The sequence below is a fragment of the Buteo buteo genome, chromosome 10 (assembly GCF_964188355.1).
Source record: "Buteo buteo chromosome 10, bButBut1.hap1.1, whole genome shotgun sequence".
Classification (NCBI taxonomy): Eukaryota; Metazoa; Chordata; class Aves; order Accipitriformes; family Accipitridae; genus Buteo; species Buteo buteo.
The window spans coordinates 25,474,946-25,493,548 of NC_134180.1; the positions used below are offsets into that span (position 1 = coordinate 25,474,946).

The window sequence follows — 18,603 nt, forward strand, 5'->3', positions numbered from 1 at the left end:
GTCTTCCGTCATGGTACTAATTCAATCTGTAGAAAAATGAATAGTGGACAAATATGTAGCTAAGGATTAGCACCACCCATTTTCAGACTTGCTAAAATATTTTACTGTCATCTGACTTTGAATTATGACCAGAAACACAAATATATATGCAGTTGTGCAAAATCTGACTTAACATTTAAAATAATCACTATCCTGGGTTACTCGTTAATCTCATTAAAGGAGTTTAAATTAGAACTGATTCATGAATTATCCCATAGACTGTAGGGTTCGGTTAACAGGCTTCAGTACTTTCAACACAACCAGCTGAAACCCTTTTCCTGAACTTGACAGCCGCCTGCTGGCAAACGAAAGAACAAGCTGTATAACATAATACCAACCTGCTTCTGCTGTAATCAATCAGATCCTTTTCATCGAATAGGGTATGAGTTACATTAATTTGAAACTGAGAAGGCTAACGATCCCCTGATTGTCCTGTCTTCCATACAACTGCGGGTCTTGACTTCTCGCCTCTAAGGGACTTAATTTCAGTGGTCAGTGGTTTAATTTCAGGTGTCCTTCCCTTGTTACTTTTAATCTGTGGTGGTTCCTCCTTTTCTCATGAGGAAGTTGATGTCCACGTTGCATAATACCACATTTAATTGCTGCACGAAAAAACTGCCAAACGATCACAATCTGGAAGGAAACTCGAGTAATTCACATCTCCAAGAAAACTCTCTCCCTCCCACTATTGATCACTTTAAAAGAGGAGGAATCAGTAAATAAATCAACAATAGAAATGAGAACACAAGTGTGGTGTGCATAGAATAGATATCCCACTAAGCAAATCAATTACCTTTCTATATCTCCCTCTTGTAATAATAAAGATAGCTACAACTCTGTTTATCATTCTTATTTGTTCCAAGTGAGATTCTGATCAGAGACTAACTGCAGAAATCTTCAAGTAATCCCAAAGAAACAAAAGCAAAAATAATCACTTGTTTAGGAAGGAATTTCATTTTTGTGACATTACATTTTTTGGAGCTCTAACTAAATTTGAAAACCAATGCCTGCTCTTTGGACTTAAAAGGCAGATCAAATCTAACAGGTAGCCAACTGAATCCTAGTAAGAGTCTTTACACACACCCCCGCTGTGTCTTTGCATATTCTTCCCTTTGAGATAAGGTGAGATGCCAAGAGAAGAATATACACAATTTCTTAAGACTGGTTTTTTCCTTCCCTAACACACTCATCTTCTAGTAGCCAGGGTTTTTCCCTTTGGATTTACTGCTGCCTCAGGTACTCTCCTTATGTCCAGATCTCCTCAGCAGATGGATTTTTGAAAATGAAATACACAGAACATGAGGGTTCGGTTGTGTTGCTACTACCTTTGTGTCTTTAATAGCTAGTCCACAAAGAAGTTACCATGCCACTATTTCCTATGACCTTTTTTTTCCACACTAAAAAAAATGCACCATTTTCAGCACCAAGTAAAAAATTTCTCTGAATTTGAGGACTAAACAGCCCCTCTGGGTTGGAATATATACACCACTGAGGCAGGTTACAAAAATATATCCGAACACAGATACATATGAAAAACCTATTTCAGCATTCAGAAGCTTTATATCCTACGTTCATAAAGGAGAAACTTTTAAAATATGCTATTGTAACACAGTCAATAGCAGAGATTTCATTTTAGGGCAAGGTCCAATTCTCAATCACTTTTTCACATGATTAAAGCAAAAACAGTTAAAGCAATCAATGAAATGTCCTCTCCCTCCAGGCTTGTCTGCAACTATAGTTCTTCCAGCAGGACTGTGTGATTCATGCCCTAGATCCTTTTCATCTATGAAGGGAAGCCAGGTCATCATTTTCCTGAGAGAAAAGTTTGAGGGGTGATTTTTGTCTCAGAACATCAACTAACACTTTTTAAATAAGCAAAATAACATTTTTCCACATTTTGGAAAAGATAACTCACTAACAGCAGTGACAGTTTAGCCCTGTGTTTCCACATCCTGCAGACAGAATAAATACCTTTTTCACATTCAGTCAAAAATTGCCCCTTTCATTTTAATGATACAATATATAAAGATATACTAATATAATTTGTTTATAAAGCTTTAGTTCTCTTTAAATTTTATTTAGAACTATATATTTAAAAACAATTCTGTAAGCATCTCAAAAACAGAAATATTTTTGTAGAAATGAAAACATGATTGTTTCCAACAGTTTCAAGTTTCAAAACATTGTAACATACTGAAAACAAGAAAAGAACAAGTTATTCATAATTTAAGGGTAATGAGTTTAGCTGCATACAACTTACCCAGCAATCCCAGGCAATTAAATTACCACAGGTATAGAACACTTAACACCATCAGAGAATGTGGAAGGTGTATGTAAGTGCATATCTAAGAAGCAACTGTCTTAAGTTTTGAATTTTACCTGCCTGAAAAATAATTATCTATGCTTGAAAAGTTGTACCAGTTACCTGTTTGCATTACAGTAGAGGAAAAAAAAAAATATATCTTTATTGCTCACATTCCTCCTTCACCATACAGATCTTCTAACATTTTTAGAAGTGAAGTCTCCTTTACTGCAGGATGGGATGCTGAAGACTTTCAGATTTTTTGCACTACTAACGCTGCCACTGCCCTGATAAATTTAGTTCTCTTCCATGGGTTACACTGCTGCCTGAGAAAATAAATTCGTACCTGCAAGAAAAAGGACACTGAATTTGACTTCTAATTCACCTGTGTTTTTTCTCTCTGTAGGCGACAGAATGAATACATTCTGAATGAATACCTGAACACAACATTAATGAAACCAAGTCCTGGCCTATAACCAGCAACCCCAAGCACTGTGCTATTACAAATAAAATGCTTTCATCTCCAACAATGACTTTTATAACAAGCCTGTTTGTTTTTCCAGTTACTTGCTCTCTAGATGAGTCACCTTTACATGAAGTCTGACATGAGGATAACATTTTTTTCCTCTAAACAGTGCATCACCTTTTAGTTCTGTAGCATGTGAATGTGTTAGCGTGGACTGTTCAAATACCAACATTATTACACTGGGCAGTGTAACATTGCCGATGCATAATTAATGCTTGTACAATGCTTTGAAGATATAAAAGTTTATGATTACTGACTAGTAACAGTATTGAACTAATATAAAAACTGGACTAATTTCTACTGAAATGAGTGTGGAAATCATTCAAAGTTACACCATGCGATACTACTACTCCAACAACATTAGTTACCCTAAGTGGGGCTGAGGGAGAAGGGAAGAAATCAATTACTTCCTTTGAAACAAGAAAAAAAATCATCTTAAGTATTACAAAAATTAATTACATGAACATTCAGCCTTAAAATTAATTGTAGTCTTTACATAATTTCATATGCCTCTTATAAATCTTCACCCCAGATATGTAAAGCGTTGTAGCTGTTCACATTTAAAACTCGGTAAAAAGGAAACAGGTTGTAGCAAGCACCGTCAATCCTTACTTGAACATTTGGTTCAGGCTGTGGGATAGAAGTCTTCATGTTGTATTCCTATAGTTGACATGACAATAAATCATGGCCATGAAGAATTAAAACCAAATGTCACCTTCCCCAACACATGCAGGAGCATCATCTGCTACATATTCTACCCTAGGTTATTCAAGTTTATGCTAGACTCATCCACCCAGCAAAACCCACACTTATTGGATTCATGAATGACTGACGTATGGGATCTGGCATATCCAATTGGATTCACTGTCTAACCATTTTGCTGCAAAACCTCCACTCCCCAAGTCTTGGCTCAGTTGCATTATAGCACAGTACCACACAAAAGAACAGCCTCCAATTCAAGCATTCACTGGATCTGTTTCTTTCCAGGAACGCACAGCTCTAGCATACTTGTTGCCCCATGTACTCAAGAATTGGGATAACTACTTCCAATGCCATTATTAAATTCTCAAAATTACTGATTCCTGTAGCTATGTTTGCATGGAACTAAAAATAAAAACACTAATTTCAATCAGGAAAAAACCAACATATTCAAGCTAAGCACAAACATCTTTTGAAAAGGAACCTATCATTCCTGATTGCCAGCAAATCTTAACTGGCCTATGCTAAGCCTCACTGACGCTCCTTTTCATCAGTGAGTTATACCCAGCATACCTAGGTCACAGATGGCACATTCATTGAGTAGACTTTTAGCAAATCCAAGGGATCAAAGAGGTACTGTCTAATTTATCAGTAAGCAAAATCCATCTTAACACTGGCCAGTATCCCACTGATGTGCTCCCACTGTGTAAGCTGCAAAGTAAAACTTTTCCATCTTGGAGAGATTAATAGTGTAATACCGAAAGTAAATTTAACCACAGCATTCTTAACCTTTCATGTTACACTCTTCCTTCCACATTGTTTTGTGCATGGTTTACACAAAATCACAATCCAACACTGGGAAACTAAAATGAAGTGTACATTTCAGAGCATGGGTTTTCCTGTTCCACAACGATCATTGTCACTTTATGCCCTTGACTTGGCACTGTTTCAAAATTATGAAAAGATCAGCACAGGCATTATTACACAGAGTCCTCCTTAATGGAGGTACTTTTACAAAACCTGAAAGGACCATTTATAATTGTGGCTTTCAGAGACTTCTTCCATTCTTGCAGAAACTCCTTTCCAGTCTTTCAATACCAAACTCAACTAGCCACATTTAAGTAGTGAAATCCAAATACCATTTTAAGTATTTGATGTTTAGAATCCTTAAGACACTTCCTTTTAAAGTACCTCAGTGTAGTAAGTACAGTTATGTTCATCATCCACAATGTCATGCAGACATACACTTTATTAAAGTAACAGAAAAGAAAGATTATGCAAGAAAGTCACTTAGTGAAAAGCACTCTGAAACAAACTATCAGAATAATTATGGAAAACCCACAGATAATCTCATCAACTCAATATTTAAGAAACAGACACATCCTTATACACGTTTCTTCTGAGACAAAGTAACAATACAGTTCACTAACCAAACTTTACGCTCTATGTATCTGGTGTACCAAAAAATCAGTGGTACCACAAATCCAGAAATCTCTCCTCTTCACTGAACAGCTAATGCATGGAAGCACAATAGGAAAGTAATACAAAATTCTTATTTTGTTGAAAGATCAGTGAAGATTCTCCCCCTGCAACTGCCAGAGTTTATTTTTCATACTTGAGGTGGAATGGCTGAACAAGTAGTCTCTAAACAAACTATCTACATGAAACTAATTCAACAGACTAACATATATTCTTATTTCCCCAGCATCTGCCTGTCTTTCACTTTGTTAAACTGAAAGCATTTCAGTAGGTTATACCTGATCTACAGGGCTTTTGTCCAACTTTTCAAGTGAAGAAGGTCAGGTTATAAAAAATGCATATAAGCAAAATGCAATTCCCAAGAGGAAAGAGAGCAGGTCAAGCCCAGAAATATTGTCTGCAAGCATTAACAACCCCAGTGAACAGCAATGCCATCCAACAGCACTCAGGTTGTAAAGACTTTGGTCGCAAGAAGTGTTCAGTGGGTCAAAATAACAGCAGAGTTGAAGTAGTCTTAACTTTTTTCTTTATAAATGCAATGAAGACAGACTATTCATTAAATATAAAAGCAGTTTTATAAAAACACATCAGAATTTTATTGCTTGAAGAATACAGCATATGAAAAAGCACAAGAATGTCCAAAAGAAAGGTCACAAGGATCCAAACATATTACACCATACATACCAGATGCAGTAAAATGTTAACCTGAATTCTGCATCAGAAAAGAAAGGTGTAAAAATATACCTAATATTATTTAAAAGGAAAAGACTCATTTAAAATAGAAAGTGTGAAGGTGTTACAGTACGAATTAGAAAAGCCAACACTGCACATTAACATTGTATCACTAGACTAGATTTTCTACCTTTGGTACTTAAACCTTTACAGAAAACCACTTCCTTGGTCAAACCTTGCCTAACATATCTCATATAGTATCCATGAAAGGTTTTTCGTTTTGTTTTTCCTTTTTAAACTTAAACATTCAAACAAGCACTTTTCGGAGTTTTCACTGCATTAATGCATTTAAGGAAGCATTCACATTTATTCAATATGTAACTTAATGTATCTCAAATTTAAATCAAAGTCACTATGTGACTGACATCTGAATATGTGCCAATTGTACCTTGTTCAGATCTTTATGTAAAAATGGGCACACCATTTTCTGTTCGCGTCCTTATGTAAACAGACTGCTGCAGCCCTCAAGAATTCTAACTAGAGCAACTTGCTGAAGACATAAGTTAATAAAACAATCCATGTTGTTAGAGAGCTATGAGATCATCTACAGCAGCATGCAAGTGGCTTTTCTAGTCTGCTCAGATTAGTGTACCAGAAGATATGCCAGTATTACTTCAAGTAACACATTAAAACTCAGCAATGGACACTACTGTGCTTTATTTCAACACAAAGAACAGCTGCTCATCCATTTATCAACAGAATTTTCAAATCAACTATCAAAAGGACTACTACATAATTTCTGTTCCATGTATTGCTGATCACTCTTGGGGAATAGTTTATCAAGAACCTGGACTTACCTACGAACCAATCTGAATGAAGAAAATGCTAACTTTCAACAAGGTATTTTAGTAATCCAGTGGCAATCTAGTCTGGAGAATGTTAGCATTATGCTGACAACAATGACTAATCAAGGTTAAATAAATTCCCTCTTTTATGGTAAGCATGCTCTTAGCTTCAGCTTTTGCCTTCTTAGGCTTGAATACTTAATCATTCCCAGTTATATCAGTGGAACTAAAACAATCTTGTTTCATCAAGCTCCAGCTTTATATTTCAACAATATGAATAGATATGGACTACGAAATACCATCAACAACAGTTAACATTAAACTGGAGTGAAATAATAGAAGAGTTAGTTCTTCAAACCAGGCAGTCTTTGAAGTGAAATATTCAGTTAGGACTGTCATAGGATGTCATAATAAAACCATGGGTTTCTTTTTTTCACCCCTATACAAAAAAATGACTGACTTTGTACAACTCCTATTAAACATACCTTTTCCTAGCTTGGTGAAAATGTATCATTTTCAAATTTTAACAAGTGTGGTATTTGAGCATATATAATATTTATTGCCACATACATCCTCATTTTAAAAAGAACTAAGAATTCAGACTCTTACTATGCTGAACTCCGCTTTTTTCCCATTAACAGATTATACCTACTGTACCACTCCCCCAAAAAACAATTAAAAATTCTAAGTAAGATTTTATAGTTTAGTTAAAAGGGAAGAAATGCAAATGTGAATTTAGAACTTTTTGTATAAATCTCACTATATTTTATAAACTTGTTGTTTATTGTAACACTGTTTATTGATCAAATAAATGACGCACTGCTATCTAAAATTTCCATATACACCATTAAAAATCCAAAATTGATATGATACTGAACCTTAAATCTTCAAGAGTTCCAAAAAAGACAGTTTATACATGTACAGCACACAACAGCAGACACCCCTAGAATACCAATTGCCAGTCCATGATGCATACAAACTTACAGGTAAGCATTCATTTCACTGTTTTCATTGTGCAGGAAAAATATTTCTTAGTAAAGACAAACTCAGCTGGTGAATTTCAGATATCATCTTCATCATCTTCATCCTGAGAGGATCCTGCCTGATTGGATGCACTGGCTGAAGCAGCAGCAAGCTGTGCTTGTTGAGCTGCTTGTTGCATCTGTAGCCATTCCTGCTGCGCCAGTTCTGCTTGCTGTTGTCTAGCCTAAAGACATGAATTTAATTGTTAAGTCCATTCATAGCTTGTGAAGAATCTCTAGAGCACCTTATCTTTAAAAGCAGTTTTATCTGCACCTGCAGATTCCTCTTGTGTAATTTTTATTAATTGTACATATAAAAACACATCTAGAAGTACCTTCATTATTTGTACCAAGATGTTTACCTGTATTTTCTCTTCCTCTGAAGAGACCACCATTTGGAGGATTTACAGTTACAAAAACAAGAGGCAGGAGCTAGTGTACCTAAGTTCCATTGTAAGGATTGTCCTGAACCACTTCCTAATGGAAAAATTGAGGCAAAGCAATGAAAATTTTAGGCTTCAGTTTCAAGGGATCTTCAATTTAATCACAGTTCAGAGATGAGAACAGCCCTACTTTGATTACAAATACTAAAACTTGCAATTATGAACTCATCCAATTGTACCACAAAGACACACAGTATTACAAAAACATAAAGCAAGCCATTATCTTACTTTGCTAAGCAATCTTTGGAAAACAGAGAAATGCAAGGTCTTCTCAAATTTAGGTATGCAGATTGAGGATGACTTTGCTACAGAAAGGTACAGCCCTTCACTGAAAGGTACAAGATGTTCCAACAAAACATTTCAAATAGTTCAACTGATGACCTCTGTGGTCAGTGAGCATGGTGCTTAGTTGCTGGCTAGGCTTAAACCACAACTACTCTAATTTTTCTGGCCAGGGTTTTCAGTCAGTTTTTCATCAACTACTGTTGATTTCAACAGGATACTAATCAATTGTGTTAAAGTTAAAACTTCAATTTCTATTTTGAGTGAACATCAGGAAAAAGTTCTGAGAATTAAACATCTTCAAACTTCTTTTCTACTTTTACAAGTCATCACTAAGACTGTAATGATTTCCTTTCTAATCCCATTGCACTCACTGAATTTTCCTATTTTTTTCCAAAGCATCAACAAATTTTATGGTTTTGCAAACTTCAAGATGCCAAAAGATGATGCTTTGGAAAATGATCAAAGCCAGTTTATCTACTCAGTGAAGTGACAAAATGGGAGTCTTCCCTTCTTATAAGAAGTGTTACATTTCCTCAGTCTGTTTTAGCATTAAAAGAAAACAGTTTTACAGGGGTAGACTTCTCTTCTCAATGAAGACTTTTCAGTGTTTCAAACTTCAAGTGGTCATGAAGTTACAAGGGTTGGAAAACAATTTAAGACATTGTAAAGTTCTAAACAAAGCAAGACAGCAGCATCTGTTCACATAGGAGAGGCATAAATATTTATCACACACAAGATAACAACAGGGCTCCCTACTGACCCTGCTACAATTAAGTTTACTGTACACTCAACAAGGTGATACACATGCATGCACCAGGAATCAGAGGCTCAGCACTTTACACTGGATGGATTGTTTTGTCAGTGCTTACCCTCACTACCATATTTATAAAGATATCACCTAGCCATTTCAAAAATGGAAAAAAAAAAGAAAAATTCCATTGAGTTGTATTGACTAAGAAGCTTTATAGGCACCTTAACTTACTTATTGCACAAATGAACTTTTGTGAGGAACCCTCAAAAAAACCCCCAAATCTGTTATGGCCCTTGTCTTGCACAGAAACTTACAGACATGCATGGACACTGGGATAAGACATTCCCCTGACTTCAAATATTTACCATCAACCAAGTTATAGGCATCAAAAATTTGCAACATTAACAAGCCAGTATTTTAAAACTAGAGCAAGAAGTCAGCATTAGTGTCATGCTCTAGAATATTAACAAGATTAGCACAAGTAAATGAACATGCATTTGTGTAACTATTTTTAAGAATAATTACAGTACCTCCAACAGCATATCACAACTACTATTTTTGAAAAATGAGACTGCCATCTTTGAATCTATGCAAAGATTGTGCGTATTACCAAAGACGATTCTGAAAACCGTTCATACAATCTTGTCAAACTTGCATGCATTGCCTTAATTTAGACATTAAGGCACAGTACTATAAAATTTAAAAAGAACATATCTCAAGGGGTCATTCCTTAGAGAAAGTGTAGCTTACATAAGGTGGTTTCAGCTGGGATAGAGTTAATTGTCTTCCTAGTAGCTGGGTGCTATGTTTTGAGTTCAGTATGCAAAGAATGTTGATAACACACTGATGTTTTCAGTTGTTGCTAAGTAATGTTTAGTCTAAAGTCAAGGATTTTTCAGCTTCTCATGCCCAGCCAGTGAGAAAGCTGGAGGGGCACAAGAAGTTGGAACGGGACACAGCCAGGACAGCTGACCCAAACTAGCCAACGATGTATTCCATACCATGGGACGTCCCATCTAGTATAGAAACTGGGTGGAGTGGGGGCAGGGGATCACTGCTCAGGGACTAGCTGGGTGACAGTCGGTGGGTGGTGAGCAATTGCACTGTGCATCATTTGTACATTCCAATCCTTTTATTATTGCTGTTGTCATTTTAATAGTGTTATCATTATCATTATTAGTTTCTTCTTTTCTGTTCTTTTAAACCGTTCTTATCTCAACCCACAAGTTTTACTTCTTTTCCCAATTTTCTCCCCCATCCCACTGGGGGGGGAGGGGAGTGAGTGAGCAGCTGTGTGGTGCTTAGTTGCTGGCTGGGGTTAAACCACGACAGTGGCCATGGTTTCAGCATATATTTTTTTTTAATTTTTTTTTTTTAAGTTACTCTGGAGCTAGTACTCCATTAACACACCTTATTTTTTGCTGCTTTTTTAGTTTGTATACTGTGCTAAGTTATTTGAACAAAACAGTAAGTAAAAAACAGGTATCAAACTGACTATTATTTGTAAATCTTACCCTTAATCCAGAAGCAGCCGTATTGGTCTTTCTAATGTTAGTACAGTCAAACAAAAGTTATGCACACATGAATTTATCACAACCAGTTCACTGCATGCTGACAATAGGTGCATGGTTTGCTGAAATTTTAAATGCCTTAAAATTCATCATGCAATTAATCCTAAAATAATTGGCATGCTGTAATATGAAAATCAACAGCTATTAATTGTTTCAGCAAGATACAAGTATAGAGAAGAGAAGGTCGCAGTAATCAGACATGGTAACACGAATATGCAATTTTCACCAGAGGAAATCAAGCAAATTGAGACAGTAAGACTCATGCCTTGGAACGAGGAAAGAGAAATCCAAGGTAATTTTCACATCACTTAAGTTTAAACAATGGTCGTCTTGTCAAACTAAGAGAATAGTAGAAAAAAAGATGGTGTAGAAAGACAAATGAAATCAGTCTTTAGTCATTTAAACTTGGAGATGTTCACAAACTATCTGGGAAAGCAGGGAGGGGAGAAGACTGGGATGAAGGAGAATGTGTGTGTGCACGCACACAGTATTTGCGGGCAAATGCTTTTCCTATGCCTGAATTGCCTCTCTAAAAATTTATGCATGAATTCACTCAATTAGAGTCTTGCCAAGAGTAAAGGAAGATGAGAAAGGACAAATTAGAAGTTTCCAATGACTAAATATTTCTTTCAAAACCTAAGAAATAACATTTGTGCGCTGATGGACAGAAACAGAAAAGGTATTTTCACTTTTTAATGCATCAAAACTGATAATTTCCTAGAACACCAGCTGTCATTCTTTTATTTCCTCAGCCAAGTAATTCTTAATGTATTCTCTACACTAGAATGCAAATACCTAAGTAGCAGCAAAAACCATGCTTTTTAAATCTAGAGCATAAAATTTGTTCATATACAAAGTCCTATATGTCAAATCACAGAAGTAACAAGTAGCAGCATCTTATTTGTTGACTTTACTTTCCCCTATTCAAACAGGCCAAGCTCAATAGCATCTCAGATGCCACAGCAACTCACAAGGAAGGGGATACTTCTTGAGGTGTGCACATGTTTTTGTGGCACTAGATCTGCAGCATTAATTATTCCAGCCTCACAAGTATTGCTTCACTTACTTTTGCAAATAATTCCTGTTGCTGCCGTAGAAGCTCTTCTTCCGGAATGCCAAGGTTCTCCAAGCGTGAACTGGCCTTTCTTCTCTTTAGTGCTACTGTTTTGCATTCTTGTAAGACTTCTTTTACTTCGCTGATATAGGAGCCAAATCCCAAACTTTCTAGTGCTAGAAAGAAAGAAAACACATTGTTTATCTTTTACAAAGTTTTTGATAATATATATCAATTTGTTTATTTTAAAGATTAAAATAAAAAGAAGTAAAAAGTTTGATCACTTTTCTATCATCTGGTGACCAAAATATGTGTTCTTAAGAATATCTGACAGCTATTTTCCCTGTCTCTTCTCCCATGCCATGGAAGAGCGCATGTTTTCAGGCTAGAAAAATTAAGATTAGTCAAGTACAACCAAAAAAGTCTGCACTTGGAGAGGATTCAGGGCTTTCAGATATATTTGGCTAGAGACAGGCGTCATTCTTCAAAAGACATCTTTCTCCCATCTTCTACATATCAGAATCAAGCAAAATTTATACAACTGAGAAGTCCTTCCTATCTGAATCATTAACCTTTAATCTCTCTGGGATTCTATTTTTTCCAGTTTTGTTGCAAGTCTTCAATAGAAGGTAAATTAGCAACCTGTAACAGCAAAAGTGATGCATGTAAAATGATTACAGATCCTTCATTAAGGCAGAAATAATTAATATTACCTTAGACTTATGAATTTTAGCTTTTGTCTTTTAATATCTAAATTCATATTTCAAGTGCCAGGAAGCTAAAAATGCACAGTTCACACATAACGTCACATAAAATTATGCATGAGCTCTTTATTGATTTATTTCTCAACAGAAACCCTTTTATTTATCACCAAATGATAATGCATTCAGAAACTAAAAACTTGCACTTTTATCTGCCCAAAGCAATCTGAAATGCAGTTATATCCTGCAACAAGTTTTTTTAAAAAATGCAAAAGTAACAGGAAGGATTATAAAAAACCCAGGTAGAGCATGTGACAAAAGGCACTCTCTGTTTCCTGATCACCATTTATTTCAATATGTTTCCACACATACATAAACCCCAAAGTGGATCCTATTACAGAATATGCTAGAAATATTACATAAACACCAATTATACTAGAAACAAGTCTCAGTTTAATAAAACACCTGTTTTAATTCCAGTATTTACACAAATCAGTTTTCTTTATGGAATGATAGTTGTTTTAACCTTTATCTTACTTTATTTCAATCTTATGTCACAAGCTATTCAAGAAATAGCACTAAAATAAACTGCACAACAGCAATCAACAACGTGTTACAAACAAGCTCTCAGTTACACTAACTCAGACTATATTCTAACATTAATTTTGTAAGCAACATTTTCCTACCCATAATTACGGCAGCATGCCATTGTATCATACACCTAAACAACCACCCAAAGGCATTCTGCAAGTTTTCAGCTTCCAATCCATACTCAAGATGACAATTAATACACTGTCTTCAACAGGGCACTACAGTGCAGCTGTCTAGTCATGCAGGACTACCATTCCTTTAACAGGTAACATTTGGCAAATGAATTTACATAATACCTATTTCTTAAGAAAAATAGTTAAAAGACAAACTGGTTTAGAGATAATCAAATTATTTCAGAAACAGGATGCCAGTTCAGCCTCAGCCCACACACACACACTGGAAACACTTTCTTCAATTAGCCCACAGTTTCTACAAGAATTACCAAAAACCTTCAGAAACCTGTTTAATCCAACCTCAGCACATAGGAGACAAATCCATGTCTCATGGTCTAGAACTGGTTATCTAAGTAGTCTATAAATATTTAAGAACTCATTCAATTTTAAAATGTAAACAGTATATACAGTAAACGAAAGTTGTGGGTTTTTTTAACCAAAGTATAAAATTTTAGAAACTCTACAAGTCTAATATCACTAAGACAAATCATCATAGCAAAAACATAGGTGTTCACCAAAAGAACGTTCACAGTGATCAGGGTTGGCCATCTGCAGCATCAGAGTAAGAACAACTGCCCAATCCAAAGTCAACAGCAAGATGGGCTTTTACAGAAATTTTAAATGGCCCTTAAAAGAAAACAAATTAATGGAAGGAACTTAGTTATGTATTGAATGTAGCACACTAAAAAAACACAGATATCCAAAAAAGAACATGTGATATAACCAAGACAGATTTGTACAATTGTTCAACATACTAAAGCTACGAAAAACCATATATGCACCATAGGTCTAGTGCATCAAAATTCTGCTGGCTGTGAAACGACTTAAGAAATTTACTATCTTCTGGAAACACATCAGAGCTTTACAGAACACATGCATGGAAGAAATATGAATCCCTTTATACCAGCACAGTGCTGATATGTGGGACAAGTGATTACTAGTTTAGCAGAGCTACTGTTCCACCAAAACTCAGAGTCCTATTTCTTGAGTCTGAAATCTACATGTCTACCCAGATTGCTGAAAACTTGGTACCTTACCAAGGTTAGAATGATCACACCAAATTTGAACAACTGAATCCCAAAACACAACTTTTTTTTGGGGGGTGGGACAGGGATGACGACTTCTCTTAATTAAACACCAAATCACAACTATCTTTTCCCCAGTTTCCTCCCACTCTTAAAGACTGCATGAAGGTGCAGATCTCTGATTAATCAGTTAAGCATAATTAGTTCTACATTTGTTTTTTATACAATCAGGTCATTCATTTCTGAGATTTTTAACTGTCTATGCTCCTTTGAAAGAAAAATAACTTCCAAAGTAAAATCCCAAACATTAACAGTTGTTTGGGTTTTTTTAAACATTAAATGCTAATGTAAACACTGTCAGTATCTTAACAGCCCATGAAAACAAGCTACAGGATTTGCCATCAATCCACAGCCTACCTTACTGCACAACAGTTCTATGTAGACCAAAGTAATCGAATTCATAAAAATGGTGATTTAACATCTCAACAATTTTGGAATTCAATGGAAGTTTAATTTCTCATAAAAAGCCTGCTTTGTCACAACTCACATAACTACCAAATGAGGCTATTTTCTGTTCCAGGACGGAAGGATATTCATTTGCTTATTAGAGTCTCAGACTCACAGGTGGGTTCCTGATGGTGGGATTCAACAATAAACATGGAGACTATCTCCACTTACGACTATTACATAGCCTTGATGCCTTTGGTTAATCTCCAGGGAAGCTGCTTTGTGTTTTATTGCTTTATTTCCTTTCCCTATGCTGTTAACACTGTGCCAGTCAAGTGTGTTTGCTACCACACAATGAAACACGGTAGGGACTTTATTTATCTGAAGCACAACTCAGTGGTAGGGGGAAGAGTTCTAGCTCAGCACGTGACCACACAATCATTTTAACAGTACAGCAAAGGGCATCTTAAACACCATTGCTACCAAACATGTAAGGACAGTGATGAAGTGCAGCTTCACATTACCTCTAATACAGTCACAATGGCAGGCTGTCACCAACTGCAAAGCATCTCTTTCCCCTTCCTCCTTGTCAGTGGAATACCATTCCTGCTCCTTGCTCCCAATCTAGTAACTTCTTGTTTACAGGAACAGTCAGATCAGCAAACTCCCCTGACAGAAAACCGTGTTCCCCTGCTACACTCTCAAAAAGCCACAGGGTCAGTTGCATCAGCAATTGCTAGATCCAGATCTAGAGAGGGTACAGAAAGATTCTTCTTGGCAGCACCCTGTGTTTAGATTGGACCAGGTATGATGCTATGGCCTTTAGCCTCATTTTACTTCTAAATGAACTGGTTTAAGCATTCAAAAGGAACAAGATATCTGGATGACTACAAACAATGTATTTCAATTACTTAATTTGTTAGCATCACTGTCACAGAGCTACATTAAGAGGCAGTCAAAATAGCAAGTATCTAGAACGTATGAAGACGGATGAAAATGCAGGAATACTATGCCTATATACACACAATCACTGCTTCCAAAATTAGCCATCTAAAGCCTCATACCTCACAGAGGGATCATCTGCCAACTGACCAGCATCTGGAAGCAGCTAATAGCACATACACTTCCCTAAAGATAAGAACAGCAGAAAATCCAAGAACAACTCCTTCCCTCTCCAGAGCATTACAAAAATGAATACATCTCCAAAGTTTTCCTTCGCAATACTTGACTAAGAAGTACAGATCTAATTTGAAAATAATTTTTCCCAACTCCAAAATCTGGTAACACAAAGACATAGAACCCCGTGAAACACTTGGTTTGCGACCACCTGCTGATAATATCCACACACATGCACATTTTAGTTTAAATTTGTTTTCCAAAAAACGTAGACTAACCCTAGGGCAGCAACAGGTGAAATCTTTTCTGAGGACCACCACTACTGGGCAAAAAATACTTTCATACATGAATTCCTTATTATCCTCAGCCTTAAAGATCATGTCTATTCCTGGGTTAATAACTGAGCTCAAACATTTTGGTGGTCATTTGAAGAAACCATCCATGTATTATGAAGCATCATACCCAAAGTATGCTTCCACTTGCAAGCACAAGTTTTACTCTTTACATCCTGAGCTGCTGTGATGCAGTTGTTTTGCTAAACTTCCAGGTTTACAGGTATTTTATTTAATATTAAAGCTCATACACTCTACATATTTTCTTTTGCTGTTCATAATCCAGTCAAGTACTTGAAATTCTTCTGGTGAGCAAGCTGATATAGTCCAAAGGAATCAGTTGTTGGTTTTTTTCTCATTTCAAACAGAGGATCATTACCAAAAAACCACATTTTTTTAAAAATCTAAGTTCATACCATCATAGTCCTGAAAATAGCTCTACCGCAAATGCTACTGTTAACATCTCTACCAGGCAACAGGATGAAGTACTCTTTCAGTTAAACGATCGGACTCCAAGGATAGCCCTAGAGGAATATTTCACTCTCTATAGGAACAAGAAAGGACAACTCTGGATTGATGCCTGGGGTCCACATACTCAATCATACATCTTTCATCACTCTCCAATTAGAAAGAGATTTAATAAATTCAGTATATTAATACATGCTGTAAAAGGAACCCGCATAACCGTTTGAAAAAGCAGACCTCGTTCCGCAGGTACGAAAAAGACAAATGGATTTAGTGACCTCGCTCAAAGATCACGGACATCTCCGAAGCACAAAACAAGAGCTGGTCCTGAGCCCACTCAACAGTCGTCCTAACCACACAAAGACAAACCTTCCCTTGCAATGCGACCGACAAGCCGGACAGCACACACTTTCCCTCCAGACCCCTAAAAGACCCCTGCCTTTTGTCTTTTACAAGAAACCACAGAGAGAGTTCCGAGTCTCAGCGGGACAGGCAGGAGTGGCTCAAAGCCTGAATGACCCGTGGCGCACCGGGCAGAAGCGCACCGCCTCCGGAAGCTCACCTTGTATGACATGCTCCGGGGAGATGGTCTTCTTCTCCGATTTGTTGCAGATCTCGTTGGCCTCGGAGGAGATGAGGTGGATGAATTCAGTGCAGCAGTTTACCACCAGCTCCCGGGCATCGTTTGCCACGCGGACGTTGGGGAGCGTTTCTTTGATCATCTTGTTGATGGCAGCCCTGGGGATGGTGAGGTCGTCGTCGTTGCCCGACGACGAGGCCATCCTGGCTGCCGCTGGCTCCCCGAGAGGCGCTCGGCTCCCGCGCTCACGGGCTCCCCCTCAGCTCCCGCGCGGGGCTCCAGCGCGCGGGGAGCCGGCGAGGGGCGGGCGGTGCCGCGGGAGGCGACGCTGCGGGGGGGGCGGGGGGGAGGGGGGGGCGGCGCCGCCGATGGACGAGCGGGCCGGGCCGGGCCGGGCCGGGGGGCCGCTACCGGGCCGCCGGTGCGCGGGGCCGGGAAGGGCTGTGCGGGCTCAGGGCTCCCTCGGCCGCGGCGCCTGCCACTGCCGCCTCCACCACATCCTTCGGGCGCCGGCGCCGCCGCCTTATGAACGGCCTGAGGAAAGCCGAGCCGCCAAATTACCCGCGCACAGCACGGCTCGGCTCGGCTCGGCGCCCTCCTCCCCCGGCGGCGGCAGCGGCGTCTGGCCCGACGGTGAGGGCGGCCGCGAGGCGGAAACGGGCAGACTACGGGCTCGACCTGCGAGGGACGTCGCTTCCGCCGGAAGCCGGAACAGCCTTCCGCCGCCTGGCCCCGCCCGCCCGGGGAGCGCCGGAAGGGCCGGCGGCGCGCGGCCCGTGAGGCGGCGCCACGTGCGGCGGCGCCACGTGTGGCCGGCGGCAGCGGCCAGGGCTCCGCCGACCTCCCGCTGCCGGGCTGGGGCCTCTGCGCGGGCGGCCTCGGCCTGGCTGAGCCCGACGTCTCCTTGGAGAGCTGCTGTCTGTCCCCGCCTGGACTCCCCCAGCGCCCGCCCGTCCCCATCCTTCCCCTCGACGTCTGCAGCGGCCGGGGGTCTTACACCCGCGGCGGGCTCGTTCCCGAAGCAGAGCGAGTGGCCGGTGCTCGGCTCTTCATCTGCGGCTTATCCACGAGTTACAGTCATGGCTGGCCTCCCTCAGAATCCACCTACGAAGCTGCGTTTTCCACTTTCATCTGCTCCACGAGCAGTAGCGTAAGGGTTGTGTGAAACAATTCACCAAACCACACGGGCTTCTGCAGAAGGCCCATTAAAACCTGCAGTGGCGGTAGCTCCTCACTTTTTTGCGCTGCAAAGGGAAAACACGATAAAACATCCCAGCCCCAGGCGGCAGGCCAGTGACAGCCACACCCAAGCGATAGCGGGATGCTCCAGCTGCAGCCCTCGCCGCTGACAGACTGTCCGAGCTGAAACCCTGCACTGAGCCCTGACCCTCAACAGACAGCGATGGGGTCTCTGCCTGCACCTCAAGCTGTGGATGTGCGAGTGGCCATGCTCCCTTCAGCCCTGGCAGCATTGTACAGTCACTT

The 18,603-nt window shown here is 39.1% G+C and overlaps 1 protein-coding gene across 1 annotated transcript; it reads right to left on the reverse strand.

Annotated features, from left to right (window-relative positions):
- Positions 1-4,773: 4,773 nt before the first annotated feature.
- On the reverse strand, positions 4,774-17,788 carry DR1 (down-regulator of transcription 1). Its single transcript, XM_075039000.1, has 3 exons — positions 17,101-17,788; positions 11,701-11,864; positions 4,774-7,769 (listed from the first exon to the last, which is right to left on the reverse strand). Exons 1-3 carry the CDS (start codon positions 17,318-17,320, stop codon positions 7,623-7,625), a joined length of 531 nt encoding a protein of 176 aa, XP_074895101.1. The 5' UTR covers positions 17,321-17,788; the 3' UTR covers positions 4,774-7,622.
- Between the last annotated feature and the right edge of the window lie 815 nt (positions 17,789-18,603).

What these genes read in the sequence shown, in the direction of transcription:
- DR1 (XM_075039000.1), bottom strand. Translation starts at nt 17,320, where the DNA reads ATGGCCTCGTCGTCGGGCAACGACGACGACCTCACCATCCCCAGGGCT. An exon ending in CCCGGAGCATGTCATACAAG is followed by an intron (nt 11,865 to 17,100) that starts GTGAGCTTCCGG and finishes CTTTCTTTCTAG; the next exon opens with CACTAGAAAGTTTGGGATTT. An exon ending in AACAGGAATTATTTGCAAAA is followed by an intron (nt 7,770 to 11,700) that starts GTAAGTGAAGCA and finishes TCATGTCTTTAG; the next exon opens with GCTAGACAACAGCAAGCAGA.